At 39.5% G+C, this 22957-nt stretch overlaps 1 protein-coding gene across 1 annotated transcript in view; it reads left to right on the forward strand.

Annotated features, from left to right (window-relative positions):
• Positions 1-309: 309 nt before the first annotated feature.
• Positions 310-22957, forward strand: part of LOC117820810 (voltage-dependent calcium channel subunit alpha-2/delta-2-like) — a 43557-nt gene continuing 20909 nt past the window's right edge. Inside the window, exons 1-5 of the mRNA XM_034694753.1 lie at positions 310-890; positions 12240-12321; positions 18281-18397; positions 18881-18940; positions 22759-22803. Of these exons, the coding sequence (XP_034550644.1) occupies positions 775-890; positions 12240-12321; positions 18281-18397; positions 18881-18940; positions 22759-22803 (420 nt within the window). The 5' untranslated portion in view covers positions 310-774. The remainder of the gene's footprint in view (positions 891-12239; positions 12322-18280; positions 18398-18880; positions 18941-22758; positions 22804-22957) is intronic.

The raw sequence follows: 22957 nt of genomic DNA on the forward strand, positions 1-22957 counted from the left end.
CCCTACCCACTTGGGCCCTAGCTTAGTCAGTCCCACTTTTCCCCCCACTATGACGCCCCTGGTTCTGGAGCCCCTTGATGTTTGGAGCATGACATTAGCGTAATGAATCAGTTCAACAGTATAATTTTATTTGGTTGCATTCAGGGACATTTTAATAGGCTACTGTAGCATAACTGATTAATCATACTGGTTTATAGCAGAATACACTCAGAAGCAGCGGTCAGTCTTGGGTAAAAACAACAAAATCTGTGCCGATGACAAATCCCACGTGGCCCTGCAGGGATAAATAAAGAAATACTAGATTCTTCCACTGCTCCTCTGTTGCCTGGTGAGCGTGAACGCGTCTAGCTCTACGAGCTGCTGATGAGAGAGAGAGAGAGAGAGAGAGAGAGAGAGAGAGAGAGAGAGAGAGAGAGAGAGAGAGAGAGAGAGAGAGAGAGAGAGAGAGAGAGAGAGAGAGAGAGAGAGTTGTCGTGCACGCGCCGGCCTGTGTGGTGGTAGTGTCGGTGTCGGTGTTGGTGTATGTGGGAGCAGGAGGAGAGACTCTGCAGTGTCTTGGCAGCTGCATTAGTGCATCTCCCACCGTCCGCGATGCCTTCACGGCCAATGCCTGCCTCCTCCGCGTGCACTTGACAGCAGATAACAGACATGAAGTCGTCGGGAAACTGAGCCGGACATCCGCACGATCAGCTCGGTATCTATTTATGCCCCGGAGACAGTCCGGAGCGCTTCATTCACCCACCGAAACCCCGTGACGAGAATTGTTAATGGAAAATGGCGATAGGCAGAAGCTCTTGCAGCATCGTCTGCTTGGTATCTATCCAGATTATCTTGATTTTCAGCGCATCGTGGCCTGGAGCGGAGAGTCTCACGTTCCCGCAGCAATACACGTAAGTCACGGCTGTTCTGATGGAAACTACCGCGGGGTTCTTGTGGGGGACAAGTTTGGGCTTGTCTAAGCAGCTCCTGTTTTTTTAGATACTTAAGCCACTCTGATTTATTTTCTGCTCTTATGTAATTTTTGACAGTTGGCGATGCATCAATGTAAAGGCTGGGTATTCAAAGCTCAGTGCTCTGTAAGGTGTAGTCCACACCACAGTACAGAGCATCCAGAGAGCTGTGCATTTTATTTACATCACATTTCAGTGTCTTAACCAAACTTAAGATGTGATATGTGCTGATGTGATACGTAAATTTCTTTGTATCCGATAAAATGTGCAGCATTTGGACAATATTTCAGAATACTCATTTCCATACAATGACTGTAAGTGTTTATTTACCCTCATCAGCTGAGCACTACAACCTTTAAATTTGTACCTCACACAATTTTTCTATTTTTCTTTTATTAAAACTTAATTTTATTCATATCTAGGAGAAATCCGTTTTCAATCATTTTACTTCTGTTTAAATGTCAAGCATAATAAGAAACAAGTTTTTATTGTGACACTTTTACTGTAAAGCAGCCAAAGTGAAATTTCAGGTGACAGGTAACATGAAGCCTGTGCACTTATAGTAAAGGATATATATTAGTACTATCATTATTATTTTTGAATACATTTCCCCCTTCTGTCCCTCTGCAATAGTATACCAGATGTTCCCATGAAGGCTCCAAAGATAAGAGCAAAGCATTTTTTTAGTTAAAGAAACGCTCTTAAAAGCTTCTTACAACGTCTTGAACAGCTTCTTGTAGCCCTGCATGTTCAGTAGGACCAGTAAAGGAATGACCGTGTTGCATAGAAGAAGAAAAAGCGTGATTTAACTGTGTCCAAAAAATTCCAAAAAACTGCAACAAAAGAATTGACATTTTCCCTCCATTTTAAATGGATGCCGTGCTTAGTTGTTTAATTCCTGACCTTTAACCCGTTACTGTTAAGTACAGCTGGCACTTAACTCGAAACTCCAGTTATCTGGGCCCGTCTCCAGGCTCTGCAATCAGGCGGCTCTGGAGGGAGGAACAGGCCAGATGGTCCACTCATCTTCAGGGTGCACAGTGAAGGATTTCTGTCCAATCACAACTGGAGAGCCGAAGTGTATTTACCAATTAGGAAGGGGGTCTGTAAATCAGTGGGGGTGTGAGTGTGCATGTTTATGTGTGTTTTATGATGAATTAGGTTATTTCAAGTAGGGTATAGCTGCTGCCTCCTCCTCCTTCTTCTCCGCCTCCTCCTTCTTTCCTCTTATTTTTCTGCTGAGTGCTCTGAAACAGCAACACAGCCCTCTGCCCTGGGTCTCTTCATGTAAGCTAAATGAAGCAGAATCGCTACGCTGAAGAACAGCATCACTTTCCAATTAAGAATTAATACTGCAGCAGCCAGGATTTATTCCCCTCGCCCTTTCCTCTCCCGCACCTACTGTACCGACTCTGTCTGCATCTCTGCAGATAGATAGATAGATAGATAGATAGATAGATAGATAGATAGATAGATAGATAGATAGATAGATAGATAGATAGATAAATAGATAGGCAGTCGTAGTGTTGCATCGTTGATTGTTTTCATTAGTGGTTTTTTCTTTCACTTATGGTCTTGTATGATTAATCAATTGGTCTTTGTGGTTGTGACCATGAGAAGAAAACTGAAGCAAAGATTTGATGCAACAAAACAACATGCTCAATGTTCATTTTCTGTGGAGTTGAAACAGGGAAGGAAAGAAATACTGGTCATGCTGAGCGGGTGTCAGTCAAATCCAGTCTGTCATGCTCTCGAGTTCTCTGTCAATGGATAAGTAGAGCTTTGTGTCTGCTTTTTTTCAGAAACTTTTACTGTTTTAAATTGCACAGCAGTAAATGGAGAGAAATTAAAATGAAAGAAACCTCAATCACACGCTAGATCATGTTGAATCAAATAATTGCTTAATATTCAGACTGCTTAAATTATCAAAATTTGCCTTCAAAAGGAATGCATGACAGAAAAGTCTTTAAATCACTGGATTTATTATTTAGTAGAAAACATGAAAAAGCTGATCTCAAGTTGTAGGAGCCCCCAGGGAATTCTTCAGATGTCTCATTTCCTCCACTGAGGGACCAAAACTCAAAATATATTCAAGTTCAAGACAAGCAAATCCTCATATTATTGAACTTTGTCTCATAAACTGCCTGAAGTTTCATTTATTTGTTGGCTGTCGATTGATTTTTTTGGTTTACATTTAACCAATTGTCTTAACAGTATGTGAACGTTGAAATAATCTTGTGGCTCAAACCTGCATGCTCTTATTTATATGTGTATGAAATTTCCTAGCAATCCTTCCAGGGGCTGTGGAAATATTTCAGTCTGGACCAAAGTGCTGGCAGGCTGGCATCGCCATCCCTGAAGCCTCACTGCCTTTAGAGTAAAACATGTCATGGATGGATGGATGGACGGACGGACGGACGGACGGACGGACGGACGGATAGATAGATAGATAGATAGATAGACAGACAGACAGACAGACAGACAGACAGACAGACAGACAGACAGACAGACAGACAGATAGACAGATAGATAGATAGATAGATAGATAGATAGATAGATAGATAGATAGATAGATACTCGCATAGAGCAATAACTCTCTCTTTTATCAGCTTCTTGTGCTCCACCCTCTCCACCTCTGACACTCCCTCTGTAAGTGTAAGTGAATGTGGGTCACATCACACAGTCCTCTCGCTCTCGTCTCAGGGGTGTTTGAGTTAAAGCAGGTAACAGAGAAGAGGCTCAAGTGCAGCGTGCTGCTCGGCCGCCTCGGCGTAGCTCTGCAATCTGGAGTTTTGTGCCGTCCCACAGGGCTCAGAGGAGAGGAAATGGAGCACACGGTGAAAAGTTAGGGCTGAGCCTCAGCTGCACTGACTCACACAGAGGAAACTGATCTGCAGTTCTGTGGGTTTCACTCATATATCAAACCTGATTTATTCACAGTCAGACTTTTTATATTTCACAAGAAAATCTTTAATATTTTTTCAAACTTGTTGACACTGGCTCCTTCAAATATGCAGGGATAGTAATATATTTGAAAGGGTGTGTTGTTTCTTGTTACTAAAAGGGCATCTGAAGAGTGCAGAACTCCACTTCCATTATAAAGATCTGGATGTAATCGGAAAACTATAATGATTTCACAAAAAAAACATGCACACATGAAAACAGAATGCACTTTTTCCAGGTTTTAGCAAATAAATAGAAATATTAATTGAGCATTGCAACTTCATATAGAAAGCATTGGTTCAGAAAAACCATGTTTGGAAGTAGAATCCTCCATTTGTTCGCAAGCTGCTAAGTGAATCAGGTCTGCTCCAAAGGCTATTTTTGCCATGCTCGACCTGTCCACAAAGTGGAGAAATTGAGCCAATAGCTTTTCAGTAATCCTGTCGACAAACCCGAATAAAAAGCCACATAACTTACAGTATTTTCTTATATAATCATATATGCCAACATGAATTTCTGAGGACTTGTGGTGGTATTGAAAGTTGATGGATTAGCCTAATGAAACACGAGAGAAAAGAAGTGAGTTCCATAAACATTCATCCTTCAGACCCCCATGCACTGTCTGAATTTAGGCTGTCATACTGTGAAGTTGAACGTGATGAGAGAAAAAAATGTTAAATCTTTGGTCATGAATCCAAAACTATGAATTCAAGCACACCATCGCTGAAGCCCACTCTTAACTGCTTATGTCAGAACTGTAACCTCGCCAAGAATTTAGAACCAACTTCAAACTATGTGACCTAAACTAGATATGAAAATCAAAAAATCTGAATAGGCAATAAATTAACCAAGAATAGCCAACAGTTTTAGTAAAATAGATTTGAGCCTTCCTTTTAGAACAATAGAGCTGTGTGGATGAATTATGTAAGTTGATGATGTGTCTTGGCTCGCATGTTATCAAAAATTCAAAACACATCTCAACAATTTATCAGGCTTTAATAGCATTTGACATGCCCTAAAACTGTTATCACACAAGCTGATACCGAACTGAACAAATATTTTATGAGAACCATCCTGTAAAGTGACATGATTTGAACTGACATGACATGAAAGTTTTTCACAGGCAAAGAGCCACCCTCCGTAACACTAATGATATTGCTCATAACAGGAAGAGCAATTTACACCCATAAGAATCATAAACACTGAATTAACTCCATTTATTGAACCTGTTCTCTGCATGTTCATCTGTATTTATCCCCATGAGAGCTGCTCCTTTTGTGAGAAACACTTGAGACAGTTCTGACTTGAGAGTGACAGTGAATAAATTCAGACTCTTTTAGGTCTGAAAGCTGACATTTCAGTTCTGTAGCTTCATAAAATTATTTTTGCGCAATATTATTCCTATTCTATACATTTTATATCTGCCAAACAAATAAGAACTGTGTGAGTCACAAGATGCTGACTCACTGTGTATAGTGTTATATATTTGGAAATTTCTGTATTAAGAAATAACTGCTTGATCAGCTAAGGTGCTCTTGGTTTCAAAGCTGCAGTAATCACTTCAACACACCTGCATGTAATCAACTCCATGAAAATGACAACAAATGACAACCAGAATAGGTTTTAAGAAGAGATTATTGAAAACGTACATATTTTTATGGTATTTGCTACCTTCATGGTTGTCATGATCTGTGTCTCCTCTTTTTTCCTAAAGTACTACTTGCCTTTTTTTCTGCAGCTGCCTCCACTGCCTTGGGCTGAAAATAATTTTACTCTTAAATCTTGTCGTGCTTGTCAGAGATGCTTTGTGAAGTATTCAGTCATATCTTAAATAGGCCTTAAGAATGAGAGTATTGATGTTGCAGCATTAAAAAAAACAGCTAAAATCCTTGCATCTTCAAAATTGTTCCTTTAACTTAGCACTTCTCTGTAACCATAGTAAACATGAAGTTTGAAAAGTATGGGTTTCTATGAACGGCTGTCTGTTCATCATCTGGTCTAAAAGTCTTCCATGTGTTCAGCTGATAATGACATCAAAAATCAGGGGCTTAAAATACATTCAAGTGTTGTGGCCCTCATTGTGCATTGCATCTCTCTTTGTATGTGCACAGTAAAGTCCAGATTGGTGCCTCCTCAGACGCAAGAAAACAAGCCCAACAAGGCTTTAATCTACCATGATGTCTCGTAATTTTGCTGGGAGCTGTCTGACTGACAAAGAATCGACTCTCTTGGCACTTAAAGGATTCAGGGTGATATTTTGATTATACAGATTTATTTCCTTGCTGAAGCAGATTGGGAAGTAAGCTGAAAGACGTGTGTCCTGCACAAGGTCTAGTCTCATTAATTTGTCCTGGCTGAACAGAAGCATCATGTTGAAATGATGAATGAAGGCTGAACCAGCAAGGTGAGGCATGTGAAGGAGGGAAATGTGAGTCTTTGTAGAGCCTGTATTTATTCACAAATCATAGAGGTACCCATTCAGCTATGATCACGCACTGCACAAGCACAGTGCGCCACAGCGTGCACCCTGACTAACGGTGCCACAGGGCATTTAATGGTGCCACTACTGTGGTAACACCACCAATTTGTTAAAACATAAAAATCCATATCAAAGAGAACTCTGAGTTTCAAGAGAAAACAAAGGAAGAGGAGGGAAATGCTTGAGGTGGAGTATTTCTTGTTTGCCTTTAAAAACTGTCCTGTGTTTTAACACACATGTAATACATCAAAGTACATAAGATACTTTTAATAATAGAAAGTATCGGTATCGATATCTGCGATTCTGGCCCTGTTTTACTTGGTAACGGATCGAAACCTAAATTTGTGGTATCGCACACCCCTAAACTAAACCCCAGAGTTTCAAGGAATTGAATCTACCCGGGAATTTCAAAAAATGCCTTCAGAACGTCGGAATATCAACTTTTACAGGGCAGGGGGAGAGGGGGTGGAGCCACGCCCACTCACCCCTTCATGCCGTTACTATCAGCTGCAGCATCATATAGACACACAGATTGGAGCTAAGAGCTCAAGCCCGAATGTTTCCCAGAGCCATACATTTGTTTTACGTTTGATATAACTCTGAGCCAATCCCTTCAGTCCACAGACAAATCAATAGAGAAAGTTTATTATTATTATTACTACTACTACTACTACTACTACTACTAATAATAATAATAATAATAATAATAATAATAATAATGCATTTTATTTATAGGCGCCTTTCTTGACACTCAAGGTCACCTTACAACATTAAAGACAAACATAGTTTAAATAACAAACAGTAAATAAAACACAATTTAAAAAGTTTTAAGTGAATGGACAGTGGAGTTGTGGTCAGATGGAATAAGCTAGTCTAAACACATGAGTTTTGAGTTTGGATTTAAAATGTGGGAGTGAGTCAGTATTACGGAGGTCAGGTGGGAGAGAGTTCCAGAGCTGGGGAGCAGAGGCTTCATGGTAACAAGGCGAGCAGGGGGGACAGTGAGGTGGATGGAGGAGGAGGATCTGAGGGTGCGGACGGGTGTGGCAGTATGGAGGAGGTCAGAGACATATGGAGGGGCGAGGTTTTGTATAGGTTTGAAGGTGAGGAGAAGTATTTTGTAGTTGATCCGGTCTGTGATGGGGAGCCAGTCGAGCTGTTGCAGGATTGGTGTAATGTGGTGGATGGAGGCGGTGCGTGTGATGATACGGGCGGCTTAATTTTGGACCAGTTGTAGTTCATGGAGGGTTTTGTGGGGGAGGCCAAACAGAAGGGAGTTGCAATAGTCCAAATGGGAGGTGACAAGGCTGTGAACAAGAATGGTAGTGGAGTGGGGAGTGAGTGAAGGACGGAGACGGTTAATATTGCGGAGGTGGAAGTAGGCGGACCGGGTGACGTGGTTGATCTGGGAGGTGAAGGAAAGGGTGCTGTCGAGGATGACACCCAGACTCTTAACCTGAGGAAGAGGGGCGAGTTTTCGATGAGAATAGAGAAGTTATGGAGTTTGTTTAATGTAGATTTTGTGCCAATTAGAAGAAGTTCAGTTTTATTGCTGTTAAATTTGAGGAAGTTTGAGGTGAACAAAGATTTTATTTCAAGGAGACAATCGATTAGGGAAGAAGGTGGAAGGGAGAAGCCAGGTTTAGTGGAGAGGTAGAGCTGGGTGTCATCCGCATAGCAGTGGAATTGAATATGATGTTTACGGAAGATGTGACCAAGGGGGAGGAGGTAGATGATGAACAGCTAGTTGGGAAATATCGCCATCTGTTGTTATGTCCAAACTGCCTCAGGGCTGTTGTTATGATCATTGTATTACCACATTTAACTTATCAGAAAGCAAGTGTAAATGAATATTGAGTTTTTCATGACTAAAATGCATCAGCCGGCATACACAGAGTGGATCAGCGGCTTCAGCAGCCAGTGAACCAGGAGCATTAGCTTCAGGTTAGGGAACGTGCATGTAGCAGAGGGCGAGTGAAGTGACTAGCGCACCAATGGCAACCTCCAGTCTCAAACTATGAAGCCCATGCAGAAGTGTTGAAAACTGCAATTCATCGAGAATCCACTTGAGGCTGGCGGCAGAAACACCGGAAACCACATAGACTCCAATTCAAAAAAGACGATCTTCACAGCATTAATAAACATGTTTACAGCCTGGTTCAAAAAACGTCTTGGCTCTACGTAGCTAATCTCTCTATCAGCACACACTGTACGGGGGGTGAATTTTTTTCTAATGCAATGGTTCAGAAGATATTAAGATTACCAGTTTTTGCCCAAATTAGGACATGACTGACTTGACTCACAGGCAGGAACACATAGCTGTCGGCTAGGAGGCTTTAACCCTGCTTCTTTACGTCACACTCTGCCTGGTTGAGTTCCCCATTACCAATATGGCCGCTGCCGCCGATTGGCTTCTTAACAGCTCTCAGGAACAGATGGGTGACGTCACTGATTCTACGTCCATTATATGTATAGTCTATGGTTTTTATAGACTCCGATGACGAAAGCACGTACCAAATACGTCACCACTTACGTCCAGCCGTTAGAAAAACTCCATTGCAGTAGAGGGGTTTCGACCTGCAGATGGCATTCGCTACACACATTTTCAACACAATTTGAAGAATTGTAATACTTTATGCTCAACTGCTGGGTTAAGAACCCACATTGATTAACAGCACTACTATATTCCTATATAAATATGTTTTCAGCTACACTTCCTCCTCTTCTCCTGTTTCCTTCAATGTTACCAAGGCACAGAAAATAGCCTGCTATTTATTGCTCTGCTTTAATTCTCTGAACCTTAGCTTCGGACCTTTGGTTTTCCTTTAGACAGACTACAGCTCAGCCAGTGAAAACAGCTGTATTATATGACTCTGAAAGGAGCTTTCCAAAGTGTGAGAAAAGAACCTTGATGATGCCATAGAGGTGTCATAAGGGCTGTCTTAACTTGAGCTTTAGTCTTTGATATAGCCTCTGCGTTACAAACTCAGAGCTGTCAAGTTTGAAAGATGGGGGCATTTAGTAGGCAGGGAGCAAGGAGGCTCTGATGAAAGATGCCACAGAGTTGCATTGTGGGATGTGAAAGATCAGTGTTTTTTTCAGGATATCAGCTATGCTGCTTCAGTTTTGACCCTCCTCTGTAAAATGTGTCTCTTGCATTTTAAAACTTAGGTAGATCCCTTCCAAAAAACACCCTGACAGTTTCCCAGTAGTTCAATCATCATCAACAGACAGTAAATCGTCCAATACGATTGCACATTGACCATCTCAGTGTTGACTTAAACAAACTGTATAACAGGGGAAGTTTTGCTCTTCTACTTGTTATAATTCTTAAATAATATGTATTTAAATAGTTATTAGCATTTAACAGTTTTTATTTGCTTACATGAGCCAGACCATATTTTAATAAACCTGAAGCACCCTTCTTCTTGCTTTTCCAATTGACCTTTACTCATGTGTTAAACCAGAGATCATCAGGAGAAAGAGCACTTGTTGAGATGCTGGCAAAGTCAAGGCAGTCTTTAAAGCTTGAAGCTTAGCAGACGCAGCAGCATGGTTCTTGGCAGTTTTCTGGTTTGGGGTAAAAATAACGCCGGCAGTCTTATCAAAACAAGAGAAAACCTTCAACTGCAAGTTTCTGTTTTCTTGACATTTCAAGGATACAGTTGGTCTCTGAAAACTCCTCTTGGTTTGTTTTATACCTCCTGTCTGCTTGATGTGTTTCTCTGTTTATGTGCTAAAAATAATAAAACTGACCACTAAGAGAAGAGGAGATTCTGAGCTAATTTGAAATTAATAAAGCTAGTTTCAGTTTCTAGATATATTTCAAGGTCTAGGCGTAGAAGGCATAATACATCTTCTCTGAAAAGGCTCAGTTTTTCTCCTTCTCCTGGTAATAGAAGACCTTTATTGAATATGCGTCCTCAGCTCCTTGTACTCATTGCCAGGATATTGTCTGTGTGGGTTGCGAGGGACTTGAAAATCTGAAATCACATGTGCTCATTCAGTGCTGCTGGTTGGTGATTCTGGCATTTTTGGTGTGCAGCCAATGGTTGATGTGAGTTCTGTGTTGGAGTTGACATTTAACAGAAACAAAGCCGGAGTGTTTTTTCATAAACTGAAATGTTGTCAAGACATAAATATTCAGATCATTTTTTGGAGTTGACAGGAATTTGTGAGTGTTGGGAACCAAAAGTAAATGCTACAACATTCATAGAGGATATGTGCATCTCTTTCTGACTTTACATAATTTAATATGAAGCTTCACTTTGGCAGCAAATTCACTGTCTTTGTTCACTGTCATTGTATTCATGGATAACAAAATCAAAGATCCCCACTGTACGCTTTTTGCTAAACACCACAGACTCAGTTAGCAGTTAGCTAGTCACAGTTGAAATGCTAGTTAGATATTTCCCCCAGAATTTTTTGTGGACACAAAGTGTGATAATGTTCCCTCATAAGAGCTGGATGTGAAAATGTGCTGCTGTTTGACACATTCATTCTATAGGTTCATTGTTGTCTCCACAACTTTCTTTCATCGAAGTTGTTACAGTTTTAGGCACTGTAAATATATATTTTCATACAAAATAAAGAACATATAAGTGTCAATGGATATAACTGAAAATATAGTAGATTTGCTTTGGACTTAATTTGAGCTAAATGCTAACATCCTGGAAAAACAAAAACGGACGGTCGCTTGATGTTGCAGAGATGTCAGGGTTTTAAGTTCTGTTTTAGAGTTGGACACAGTGCTGATATAATTGATTTAAACAGTCTTTGGTTGAACAAAAGCAGAATCTACATTTGACTGCAGTCTATGAATATCTTACTGTCTGAAGAGCAGCTTCAAAACAAAATCATCACAGCTCTAAGACACCAATTCTAGGTTTCTTGCGATGTGAAAAACAGTGGCTGCTCTAAAAAAAATGTTAATCCAACTGTTTTTATGTAAACCATTTTGAACTTAAATTTGAAAAGCCAAGAGGTTGTTAAATTATGCAGTTCATGGGCCACATGTAAAACCTCTTCTGCATTGAACTGCCCTTTTATTCCAGCTCTTAACTCCCACATCACAGTGGCTGTTTTGTTTCTCTTGCCTCATTAGTTTTCTCTATTTTTGAGGCTCTGCAAGACATTTTATTTGCATCAAGTAATTCTGGCAGCCACAGGAGGTTTAAAAGCTATTTATGTACTTATAGAATAATGCTGTCGAGATCTGTGTGTTATTCTTTGCTTTGGAAATACTCTCTCAGAGAATTATGATGATGAGTGTACAAAGCTGATTACCTGGCTTTACTCGTATTCACTGGCTTTCTCTCTATCAGGTGTTGTCTGTTGCTTCTTTGCAGTGCCAGTTGTTATTCTGTGAAAATTGCAGACAATTTTCACACAATGAATAACACTAAATTGCAGCAGATAAATGATATTTGGTATTGAAAAGAGGACGTTGATAAGACAATATCAGACATGAGCAGCTTTATGTTGTACTACATGTTACTGATCTACATATTTATTGCAGTTTTTGTCTTCTCTGCTCCATATGAAAAAAAACGTTTGATTTTATTTGTGTTTGCTGTAATTCTAAAGCAAAAAAATAATCACTCTGTACATCTTTAAATAATATACTAAAAGCCAAAAGAAGGCACTCCTACATTTTTTAATAGTATGGCAATCTTTTTTGATGTGTTTTTTTAATTTTTTTTTATTTGAAGCACCTTTTCATCATTCCTGTTTTGATTCCATGCACAGACCGTAAATAGACAGTGTTAGTGTTGCATCATTATTGCTTACTTTGAATCACAAACACACACATATCTTTTTCCTTTGTTTATGCTGTGTGACAGTCAGCCTGTGATGTCTCTCCACAGGATAATGCACTGGGCCCGGCGTATCGAGCAGGAGATTGACAGAGTGTTTCAGCACATCACTGGAGCTCAGCAGTTGAAAGGGGTGAGTGTGTCGCTCTCTCTCTCTCTTTTTATAGTATACATGTCTTACTCATCGGAGCGCTGCATTAATTCAATAAAAAGATGCACTGAGCAGAGAGCTTAGTGTGCAAAAATGCTTTGAATCCATAAAGTTTAGCAGCTAAAGCTAAGTAGCTGCATAAAGCAAGAACAATCATCATGATTTTCTGTGTTTGCTAAAGCCAAGAACAAGATTTTTTTGTTTTCCCTACAGAGACACAAAAGTCTTTCTAATAGCTCTTATTTTCAGTTTCCAGAACATATACGGAGTTTTTTTAGATCTCTTGCCAAGTATTTCTGGCACTTTTTGTGGTGTTTGCAGTAATTATCAATCTTGCAAACATTGTACAACGCCCACAAAGCCGTACAGACGCCTGACCACACGCCTACAGTGCTTACATTTAGAATATCTGGCATTATGTTTCCTGAAGTCCTGAGCTTAATAACACCTACATCTGTGAATACTAATTCAAACCTTTCATAAGAAGATCATGTAATACCTTTTTCTGTGTGTAACTGTTTTAGCAATTGGATTCATTTTAACTCATTCATATATTTTATATTACACACATACTCAGATGTCATCTTAAAAGACTGTCTAGTTTTTAAACTGCTACACTCTGTAACTGAGAAACCGGGTCACCTCATGAAAGATAAATTGTCTGGATTTTCATGGAGACTTCAAAGCAACTATTTCTTCTGTAAGAGCAGCCTTAGTAAAACTGATACCAGTGAAGCTTGTGGATTACCTAAAGTAAGAAGAACTTAACACAGAGGTTTCTGTATTAAGGGTTAATATATAGTGAGCAGGTGGTCATGTGAAATAGAACCCTAACAGGATGAGACAAGACCTGAGCATGAAGCAGAACCTTCATCCTTAAAGGGATATTTCAGTTTTTTTGAAGTGGGGTCGTATGAGAATAGAACATAATCGCTCCTGCTAGCCACAAAGCGTGCCGGTGAGCTCTTCCCCTTTAATTAGAAAATTCCCAGAGGACCGGCAGGCAAGCTAGTCTACTTCTTTGCCGACAGGGCCTCCTATTTTGCGTAATTTCGCCAAAGTTGAGAAAACTACAAACTGCAAAAATGAGTGATTCTGACAGCGACGATGACATGCCGTTTACTGTGGACACAGGAGTTCTTCCTCTATGAACCAGAGTTTACAGAGGAAGAACTCCAGATGCAGAACCAACGTACCCAAGAAGAGAGGGGAGAAAGTTCTGTGTTAACTAGTGAGCAGGAGAGATCCCACATTACCTGGTGGTGCCGGTGTGTAAACTGTGAGCCCATGCCAACGAACCCAGAGAGCTTCTGCTGTCAGGAGAGGAACTTAGTGACAACAATACTTCAGGACCTTTCTGAATCTGAGGATACCAACGGCTCACATACGGCTCCAGTCTGCGTCACTCGTCATCCAGAGTTCCCTGCCTTACAGGAGGTTTGCTTGTTTGAACAGCCGGGATAAAGACAGGTACGTCCCATCTTTTAATTTGCAGAAAAGTGAGTTTAATTCACTTTAAAGACCAATACTCATGTAGCGGAAGAACACCGGTCTGCTAGGTGCGTCCGAAAATAGTGCCAAAACAAAGGGGGTTTCTGACGGCAAACTGAATAGCTCCAATTTTTTCTACTGGTGCATACATTTGCACCGTGATGAGTGCCTGGACCATATTTTCTCAACTTTGGCGAAATTACGCAAAAAAGGGGGGCCCCGTCCGCACAGAATTGTAGCCTAGCTTACCTGCAGGTCATCTGGGAATTTTCTCATTAAAGGGGAAGTGCTCACCGGCATTCATTGTGGCTAACAGGTGCAATAGTGTACTGTAACCCATACGACCCCACTCCAAAAAACTTGAAATATCCCTTTAAGGGACTCACTTTCCTATAACCACCTGCTCACTGTATGCTATCCTGCATATTACCCAGTAGCCAAGTAACGATACAAACAAGTTGACTTTAAGAATTGATTTAAAGATGATGTCATTGATTTTAAGGTACAGTGTGTAGAAATTGGAACATTGGGTGATATCTAATTGATTGATTTGGATTGAAATGCTTCCTTCCATTCCAAAACAACACAAAATACATTTTTTTATATTCTGGGGATTGCATACTAATATAATGATGAATGTTATATTCCATTTCTACCAAGTGTTGTCTGCTAATGCTGCTAAATACCACAAATGCATCTTTAATGAAATTCATCAGCAAAGTAATCAATAATGGAAATAATAGCTGATTTCAATTTAAGCATAAACCTGAAACTGGACTATGTTGGATTGAATTTTGTTGGAGGTCAAGTGCTTCTTCTGTTAACCTAGATATTAGACTTATCTGACCTGGCTTTACCATTTACATCTCATGTCCAAAACATCATCAGAACCGTAATACATCCTGGCTGTAACAGGTGGCTTGTGTTAAAGGGTTGTCCCTGAAAAGGTAAATGCCAAAAAACAGGACCAAAGATCATCTGTAGGGGGCAAGAGAGGCTTGCTCTGTGAGGATATGTGGGGGCGTTCCCCCAACAGAGAGCAGCCGCTCCTGTCCTCACTGTTTGTGTCACAGCAGAGCAGATGGTCAGCCTGCAGCCTGCACACATGCCTTCATGTGAGACTCACTTGTTCATTCCCTCCACATTAATCCCCCACATCCTTCTGAAATGCTCTGGACCTGGTAAGGAAATTGCTCTACTCTGTGTGTAAAGCTCAGTGCAGTTTTCCCTCAGCTTCAAACGTGTAACTCAAATGAAATCTAATTTTTAACCTTCAACCAGCAAGAAAACGTGATTTTACATTTTAAGACCTTTTTACAATCAATATTTCCATGGCATTGGGCTGGACTGTTTTGAAATTACAAATATTTTTTTGCTTAGACAGCTGACCTTTCATTCAGACACTTAAGAAATCAGTTATACAAGGACCAGTGAAACCCTTCAAGTTGCATTTAAACTAGTAAAAAAAAAACAAGACTTACAGCTCTGTTAGCAGCTTTGTCAGGCTCTTCTTAGCAGTTACAATGTTGAAAATGTTCACCACCTCAGTTCATAGAAAACAGCACAAAATATGTAGATAAGGCTGATGGTAATGCCATTAGGCTGATCTTAATTACCTCTAATTCAGTACCTCTGAACCAGCTGTGCCATTGTTTCTCTGCAGAAAGAGCAATGTCACCAAAATCCTTTTTTCAACAAGCACTGTTCTGAAAATGCTGTCCTATCAATTTTGACTGGACTTTAATGCTGATATTTCAAAGCACTACCTATGAGACAACAGCTGCAAGTGACGTGACGGCACATGAAAGTAGGGAACAGGCAGAAACAGCATCCTGCAGAAAATGGTCTGTAACAACAGCTGTGTTTAGAAATACGAAAAAAAAAAGCTGACTTTCCTTTTTGATGGTTTAAACTGTTGCTGAACTTGACGTCTGAAGGGCTGACCTCTACACTGAATGTTGAGGTTGGAGGGTAGCAAATCTGCTATCATGTTGAAGCTGTTTTGGTTTTGGAGATACTTGCTCATTAACATAGTTATTGAACAAAGACAATTTAGTTGGACAACTCATGTTGTAATGGTTTAAAATGTTCCTCGCAGCAGCAGATTTTTTTTTGGTTTTGACATCTAGGCTCAGAACTAATAACTCCCTGCAGATTTGTTTTATATGCAGAAATGTGTGGAGTGATGAGAGAATATTTCTCATGTGGTAGGGCTGAAAGTTTGAGCGCAGTACAAGAGCAGCAGAAGTAGTGATGATGGAGCAGAGGGAGGGACAGGAAATCTTGGGGCTTAAATAGGCTACCATATTTTGAGATTCCTCAGGTGATTTGGAGATGATGCATGTCAAGTGTAATATCTGTGCTACTTGAATTGCCCACCTGAACTAGCTACATTTTTTGACCTGATGAAGGCGCTAGATGACAAGCATCGTAATCACCAAAGTGCCTACAATGTATCTCAAGAGGATTGCAAACATCTCTGACAAATTTCATCATAATCCTTACAATTGCTATGTAGTTGTCTTATTTAAACCCACAAATGTCAGCCACATGGGGGCACTACAGAGATGTTGTAAAACCATTGTGGTCATTGTTTTTTAATCCTCTTGAGACCATCATTGTCTTTACCAGATGTCATTGTAATCCATCAAGTTTGTGTCGATGAAGGCTTCGATTGGATTTATAGATACCTCCTTTTGTGCACTTCTTCATTTCTTGAAGGTTGTATCTACTTCATATTCATCATCAGTAGTACATCTTAGTACTGGATTTATTCCACACAGAACCCAGTGCATCTCAGACACTTCACAGAAACACCCTGTTCCCTACTGCATGCCAATTAAGCACCTGGTCAGAACACAACTTGAAGGATGTCATGAAGTCCATTTTCAAGGTAATACATAGAGGGAGGGCTATGATACAGTATGCTAGATATGCAGGTTAGAAAATGTATTCGTCTAGGTCACTGACTCCTTTCTGTCTCATCTTCATCCTTTCTCTGTTCTTACATGGAGAGCGTGATGTCCTGAAAAATACACCAGACAGCATCTTATATCAAATACTGTTGGTATCTTGGCCCACGCATATCTGATGATTAAGAATCTCTTGAACTCCCAATGCCCATAGTGTCTACGTGCAATAATGTACAGCAGGATTGTTTATGTAGTGAGAGTAAATTATATAAACTAAAGGTCCAGGGCTAGTTCTTTATGTGACAAATAAAGCCATGACATTTTCTCTTTGTATTTCAGCTTGAAGACAGAAGTGTCATGAGCATGTGGAAACAGACACTATTTCATTCCAACAGTTACAAAACCATGCGTGCAACACCTGATCTTGTTTATCTGGGTTTTTCTTTGAGGATTGCTCAGCTGTATGCATTCAAATATTCTGTTGCAGTCCTGTCTGTCTACCTCTAATATACACTTATTTTTAAGTTTTTGGAAAGAAAATCTCTTGTGAAATTTTTGTGGACCAAAGTCCCTCTTTGTCTTTATGATCTGTATTGTAGTCATGAGCCACATTTAACAGCTTTAAAGGACCAGTACACTTTTTTGGATATCTATTGACAAAGCTATTTGCCGAAATAGAATACTCACAGCGAATGTTTCATTTGTATATACAATGTTTCACCCAAAAATAACATTTGTTTTGTTACCTTTCCATGGAACCACAATGCTTCTACAGTAGTCCAGAACAGACAAACCAAACCCTGGAGAGGCATCATCTAAGGACAGCTGTTATTCATACGTTTAGTGTCCATCATATGTTTCCCAGTACACAAGAAGAGGGGGCAAAACACCAGCAGTACAGAAATGGTGTCTATAGCAGTATCATTATTTTATTTAGACCTCTGACTGAAAGTGTTTCTCGGGAGTACACCAAACAGATCTTTAAGAGGATTATAACACACGTAAAAATTATGATTGGATGGATTGTTATTCAGATATGTATTTAGATACACGTTACGATTTAATTCCAGGAGAAATGGGTGTTAAACGTTTCATTATCTATTTTCAAAAGCATTGTAACAAGATAATCTTGACATAGTCATGAATTCAAACTCTATCAGTGATTGACTGATAGGTCTTAAAGCATTCACATACTGTACAAGAGGTGACTTTGACCCTCTGTTTGTTATTTAAAACTGAAATAATAGCTTTAAAACTTCAATAGCTTATAGCACATTTTGTTAGACCTAGAGAAATATTTTTTAGAGAATACAGATTGGAGAATGTTGGTTTTCAAACATTTAAGATCACCATACAGCTTCTGCCCATACCGATCAACTGCACTAATGGCAACACAGATTTGTGCCAAGTCAGCTAAGACAACATGTGAAATGTTGCAGATTGTCAATAGCAGGACATGAGCTCAGCAGAAAAAGACTTAATAGAATGCAACTGTTAACGCTCTCACATTTTTCTCTTTGTCCATGAAAAATTTACAGATCTACAATGAGGAGAGAAGAAGGTTTAGTCTGGTGAAGAATCAGCCTCGAAAGATTGTGGAGAGGGTAGCTTCAGATATAGAGAAACTACTGGCTAAGAAACGCACAGCACTCGAAGTGAGTATATGTTTCTTAAACAAACCCTTGACGTGATTAAAATCCACTGGATGACAATCTGGTTTGTTTCATTCTCAGGAGTCAAATAACTCTGCTGACAAAGCAAACACTTACTTGCGTAAAAGTTTTGTGAGACAGGGCCTGAGGATTTTACTTTAACTTGCTGGCATATATTCATACAGTGTCAAGATCTGCTTCTATTATTTATTTATTTAAATGAAAAGCTCAGCTGCAGGCAGAGTAAACCCAGTGAATATATCTTCATCTTGTTTTTAATGGCTGGTTTGAAACACATTAGCTTTAAGACAGCTGCAGTTGGAACTAAAAGGTAAGACGCTGACAGAAATCTATTTGATTGACAGCATATTTTAAATTGCATTATTTGCAAATGAAAGCTGGTGTTTCTAAAAAGTGGTTTAAATCTTGAGATATATCATCATACTGTCTCCTCTATGTGACTGTTTTTTTGTTTGCGACTTGCAGAGGTTAGCAAGGGAAGCGGAGCGGCTTCAGCGAGAGCATCTTTGGCAGGATGGTATCAAGGTAAAGCTTTGAAAATTTCAATGTGAAATTTTTTCAGATTTCTGTCATAATAATGACTGAAAAAAAACACCATCAGCTTCTTAAACAAAAATGTCACTGGATAGCTTATGGTACCTGAAGATACATTGTTTTTCTCTTTTTTTTTTTACAGTCTATCACAATAGAGACTGAGTGATAATCACACGTAACATGACTCAGCATTTATGAATATTTGTAACAGCGCTCTTCTAATTTCAGTATTATTAACACCTCTTGAAGTTAAGTTTTCCCATGTGCAGCCTCTCCTCCCCCCAACTTTTATTCAGATACAAAGTCAGTGAGAGAGTAAACACAGCACTTATGCAATTTGCTTTAGGCACAAGTGTATTTTTTTTACATTCATGCTTATTTGGCAATAACCAAACAAACTGGAAAACATTTTTTTCCCAGTTTTTTTTTAGTGTAACGGTATTAAATATTTGGAGGAGCTCAGCTGTCAAGGGGATGAGCTCTGAAATCGATCATCTGCTCTTACATTTTTATAAAGTGTACTTTTCCTTCAATGTCCTGTCAAGCATGTTTCATTTTCTACTCCTGCTAATGTTTACAATTGTCATACAATAATGTTCGATGTGTATGGCAGCTTATCCATATAATATTTAACATTACAAATGAACTACAGGCTCAGAGCTACTGCTGGGTGGTGAGATGTGGTCCATATCAGGCCGCGCAGTTGAAGAAGTCTATAAATAAATGATAAAAATAAATAAAAACTCTCACAGAGTTTGGATTGCAGAGGCAGAAACACCCTCCAGCCTTCAGTGGATTATGTTCACTTGTCATTCCTTCTGCTCTCAACCAACTCCATGGCACAGACACACACAAAGACAAGTCTAAAAACCCACTGATACTGGAGCCCTACTTTGTTTTTTTTCCTGAAAAGTGTCTTTTTTTTTGTCCGCAGTGGATTTGTTCTCTACAGCTCTGCAGTTACTCTGTTTATGTAGCAGTCATCGAAATATCTCTTCGAAAGTAAAATACATAGTTTGTTCAAAGTTTCATTTTGTAATCCTATTAGAAAAAAAACCATAATGAAACTTAACTATAATAAAGGGGACCAAGTGAGTTTTAATATATACAACACAAGAGTGTTATACAACAGAACATCCTCAAATAGTGGAAATGTCAGTCACATTAAAGCAACTACTGTAATCCCGAGCAGATGGACGTGTTTCTGAGGGATGTGACTCTAAATGGGACGACCTGAGAAAAAAAGATTCACACGTACACCAGTCAGCTGAGCGGATCCCTCAGCGAGCACTCAGCTGGCTGAAACAGATGAGTGAGCACACTCAGACGTGCACTTCTGTTGAATCCCACACACATTGGCATTCCACTTTTCCGCTCGGTCTGCTTCATTTGCCCAACTTCATGAGACAGGGTTAACCTCATCCTCTCATATCCTTCTCAGAGGCTAAGAACCCCTCAGTCATTTCAAAACGCACTGGTGGTTTTTACATGTATGCCCCCATTCATTGGAGACGGTGAGACTTTCCCTCACTGTAAAAAGTATAACAAAGCAGACTGCAAGCTTTTTGATTCCTCACACTGAGTCATTGTTAACAGTCTGTCAGGGATTTGATATGATGCCTAGTGTTTCATTTTTTTTTACTATTTGATTTTTCATTTAGAAGACAAGATTGAAACAACTCCTTTGTCTGTTTGCAAAATGAGAAGCTACAGAAAACCTGTTAGACTAACTTGGCTTTAAAATACAATAACCAGCTAGCTTGTCTCTGACAGAAAACTGAAACCTACCTCCCACTACCTTTAAACTCACATGATGCATGTGAAAAGTCAATGCACCCAACCAAAAATAGTCCCACAAATATCCCACCCTAAAACAACTGTTGTTGTAATCTTCTGGGTTTTGTATGAATGTGTCACTTTGTTACAATTGGATAGAGATAAGGCAGCTTTATTCTGTTCTCATGCTAAGCTAAGCAAAAATAAGCTAACCATTTCCTGTGTGTAGCTGTGTCACTATTTTCATCCAAAATTAAGAAAAAAAGGTTAATAAATGTCAAAATGTCAGACACTCTGGATGCAAGGTTATCTCAGTGGTTAATTGGCCTGATCAACAGAGGCTTTATAGTCCATGAAGCCAACGACTTTTAAAGCTCTTTAGGCAAATCGAAGACACAGCTCTTTGTCATCCTGACTCTCTTTTCCAAGTTTCCGTCTCTATCCCCTGTCGTATTCTCTCGATAAAGTCATGAAAATTCCCCAAAATGATCTTAACGGTAAAAAGTCAAACCCTTCAACAGAATCAACAATAAATGTATTCTCATATATTTAAGTGACACATTTGTTAGAGGGTTAAGACACTGCTCAGAGGCTCAAATATACTGAAGCAAAGCTCTCAGCAGAGGTCAACATAGAGGATGAGCGTTTTCGCTCCTTTGAACTGACTGATTAAGAGCACTGGCTGATCATGGGTGTACGTTTTCAGAGTGAATGTCCCCTGAGGACAGGAGATCTGTATCGCTAACTGCGAGGAGGCAACCAGCAGACCCAGAATTGTCATACTAAGCTGGGTAGAAATATAGACTAAAGCACTCTTTGGAGTTAAGATTTGGTAATCAGAACAGTCCAAAAATAGGAACATAGCAGCCCCGGAGTAGATGTCACGCTTATTCTGAAGTATGTTGAGTCTCTAGAAAAACTAAATAGGACAGATGGCGATGCTCCACCAAAGCCTGACAGCCTGTCTGCTGATTCATAATGTGACTGTACAGAGCCGAGAACAATAGCAAACATTTGGTGGATACAAACTCACAAATGCAAGGATTTGCTGCTTTTCCCTGTTCTTTTCTCACTTTGGACTTTTAAGACAAAGAACAATAACTCAATTAATGGTACAAAATGAATAGATTGACATTCAATGAGGTTTTTTCATGAACTGAACAAACAGAAGTAGCTGTAGAGAGTTATTTATAATTTCTATAGATATGAGCCACTTGTTAATAGGTTCTTGCTCTGTTTAAGCAAGGTTCTTAAGCTTTTAGTTTATATGATGCTTGTCACAGGACAGAAAGCCAAACACCCCTGTGACTGCCCGGTGATAAGCCAGCTTCTGTCAGTTCAAAAGGCTGCAAATTACTTTTGCAAGTATCCTGTAAAGAGCTGTTTGATTTGCATCTTGACAGTCCTTGAATAAATTATAAATGCACTGCGGCAGTTTTCCAGTCCTGCTCAAAGTGCTTCTACACTATTCAACTATTCACAAACATTTACGCACTAATGGGGGTGTCATGCAAACATACACACACATTCACGGAATCATAGATTCTTTCTCAGGGGCAACAATGGGTTAAGTGCCTTACCCAAGGATTTTTTTTGATGAGTGGATGACCCCCTCTACCTCTGAACCACAGCTGCCATAACCTCAACCCTAACCCTAACTATCTAAAAGGTATACTTTTTACCTTATGTCTCTAAGTGGAATACCAACTCCAAATTACTTAAACCTTATTAAATATTTTATGCAACTTTTCACATGAAGCCTTTTCAATTTGCAGAAAGCCATTATTGCCCAGAAGTAAAATGTACATTAAGTCCATCCTGGAGGCTTTAAATAGACTTTAAATAGTAGGTTCATGAAAGTAGCAAATTATTGGGGTCCCAAGGATCAATATATTTATTCCATAGTAATTACAAAATACAGTGTATCAAAAATATGTAGTTGTATACTAATGTGTCTTGTAACCTTGAGCGTATAAGAATACTCATGTTCGTCAGAACTATAGCCATCTCTGATCTGATCTCTTTTCCTCTAGGAGCTGGACATGGCATACTATGACTCAAAGGCTGACCTGGATTATGTGAGTAAGGGACAAATAAACTGATCCGTCCCATTTACTGAGGCCACCTGACTTACACAGATTATTACATTTTAGAAAAAGTATAAAGAAATAGATGTATTAGTGCAGATGAAAAGGTGAAGGTTTTTGTTACATTTGTCCTGTCTCTTGTTCT

This window comes from Notolabrus celidotus, chromosome 1 (genome assembly GCF_009762535.1).
Source record: "Notolabrus celidotus isolate fNotCel1 chromosome 1, fNotCel1.pri, whole genome shotgun sequence".
Taxonomy (NCBI): domain Eukaryota; kingdom Metazoa; phylum Chordata; class Actinopteri; order Labriformes; family Labridae; genus Notolabrus; species Notolabrus celidotus.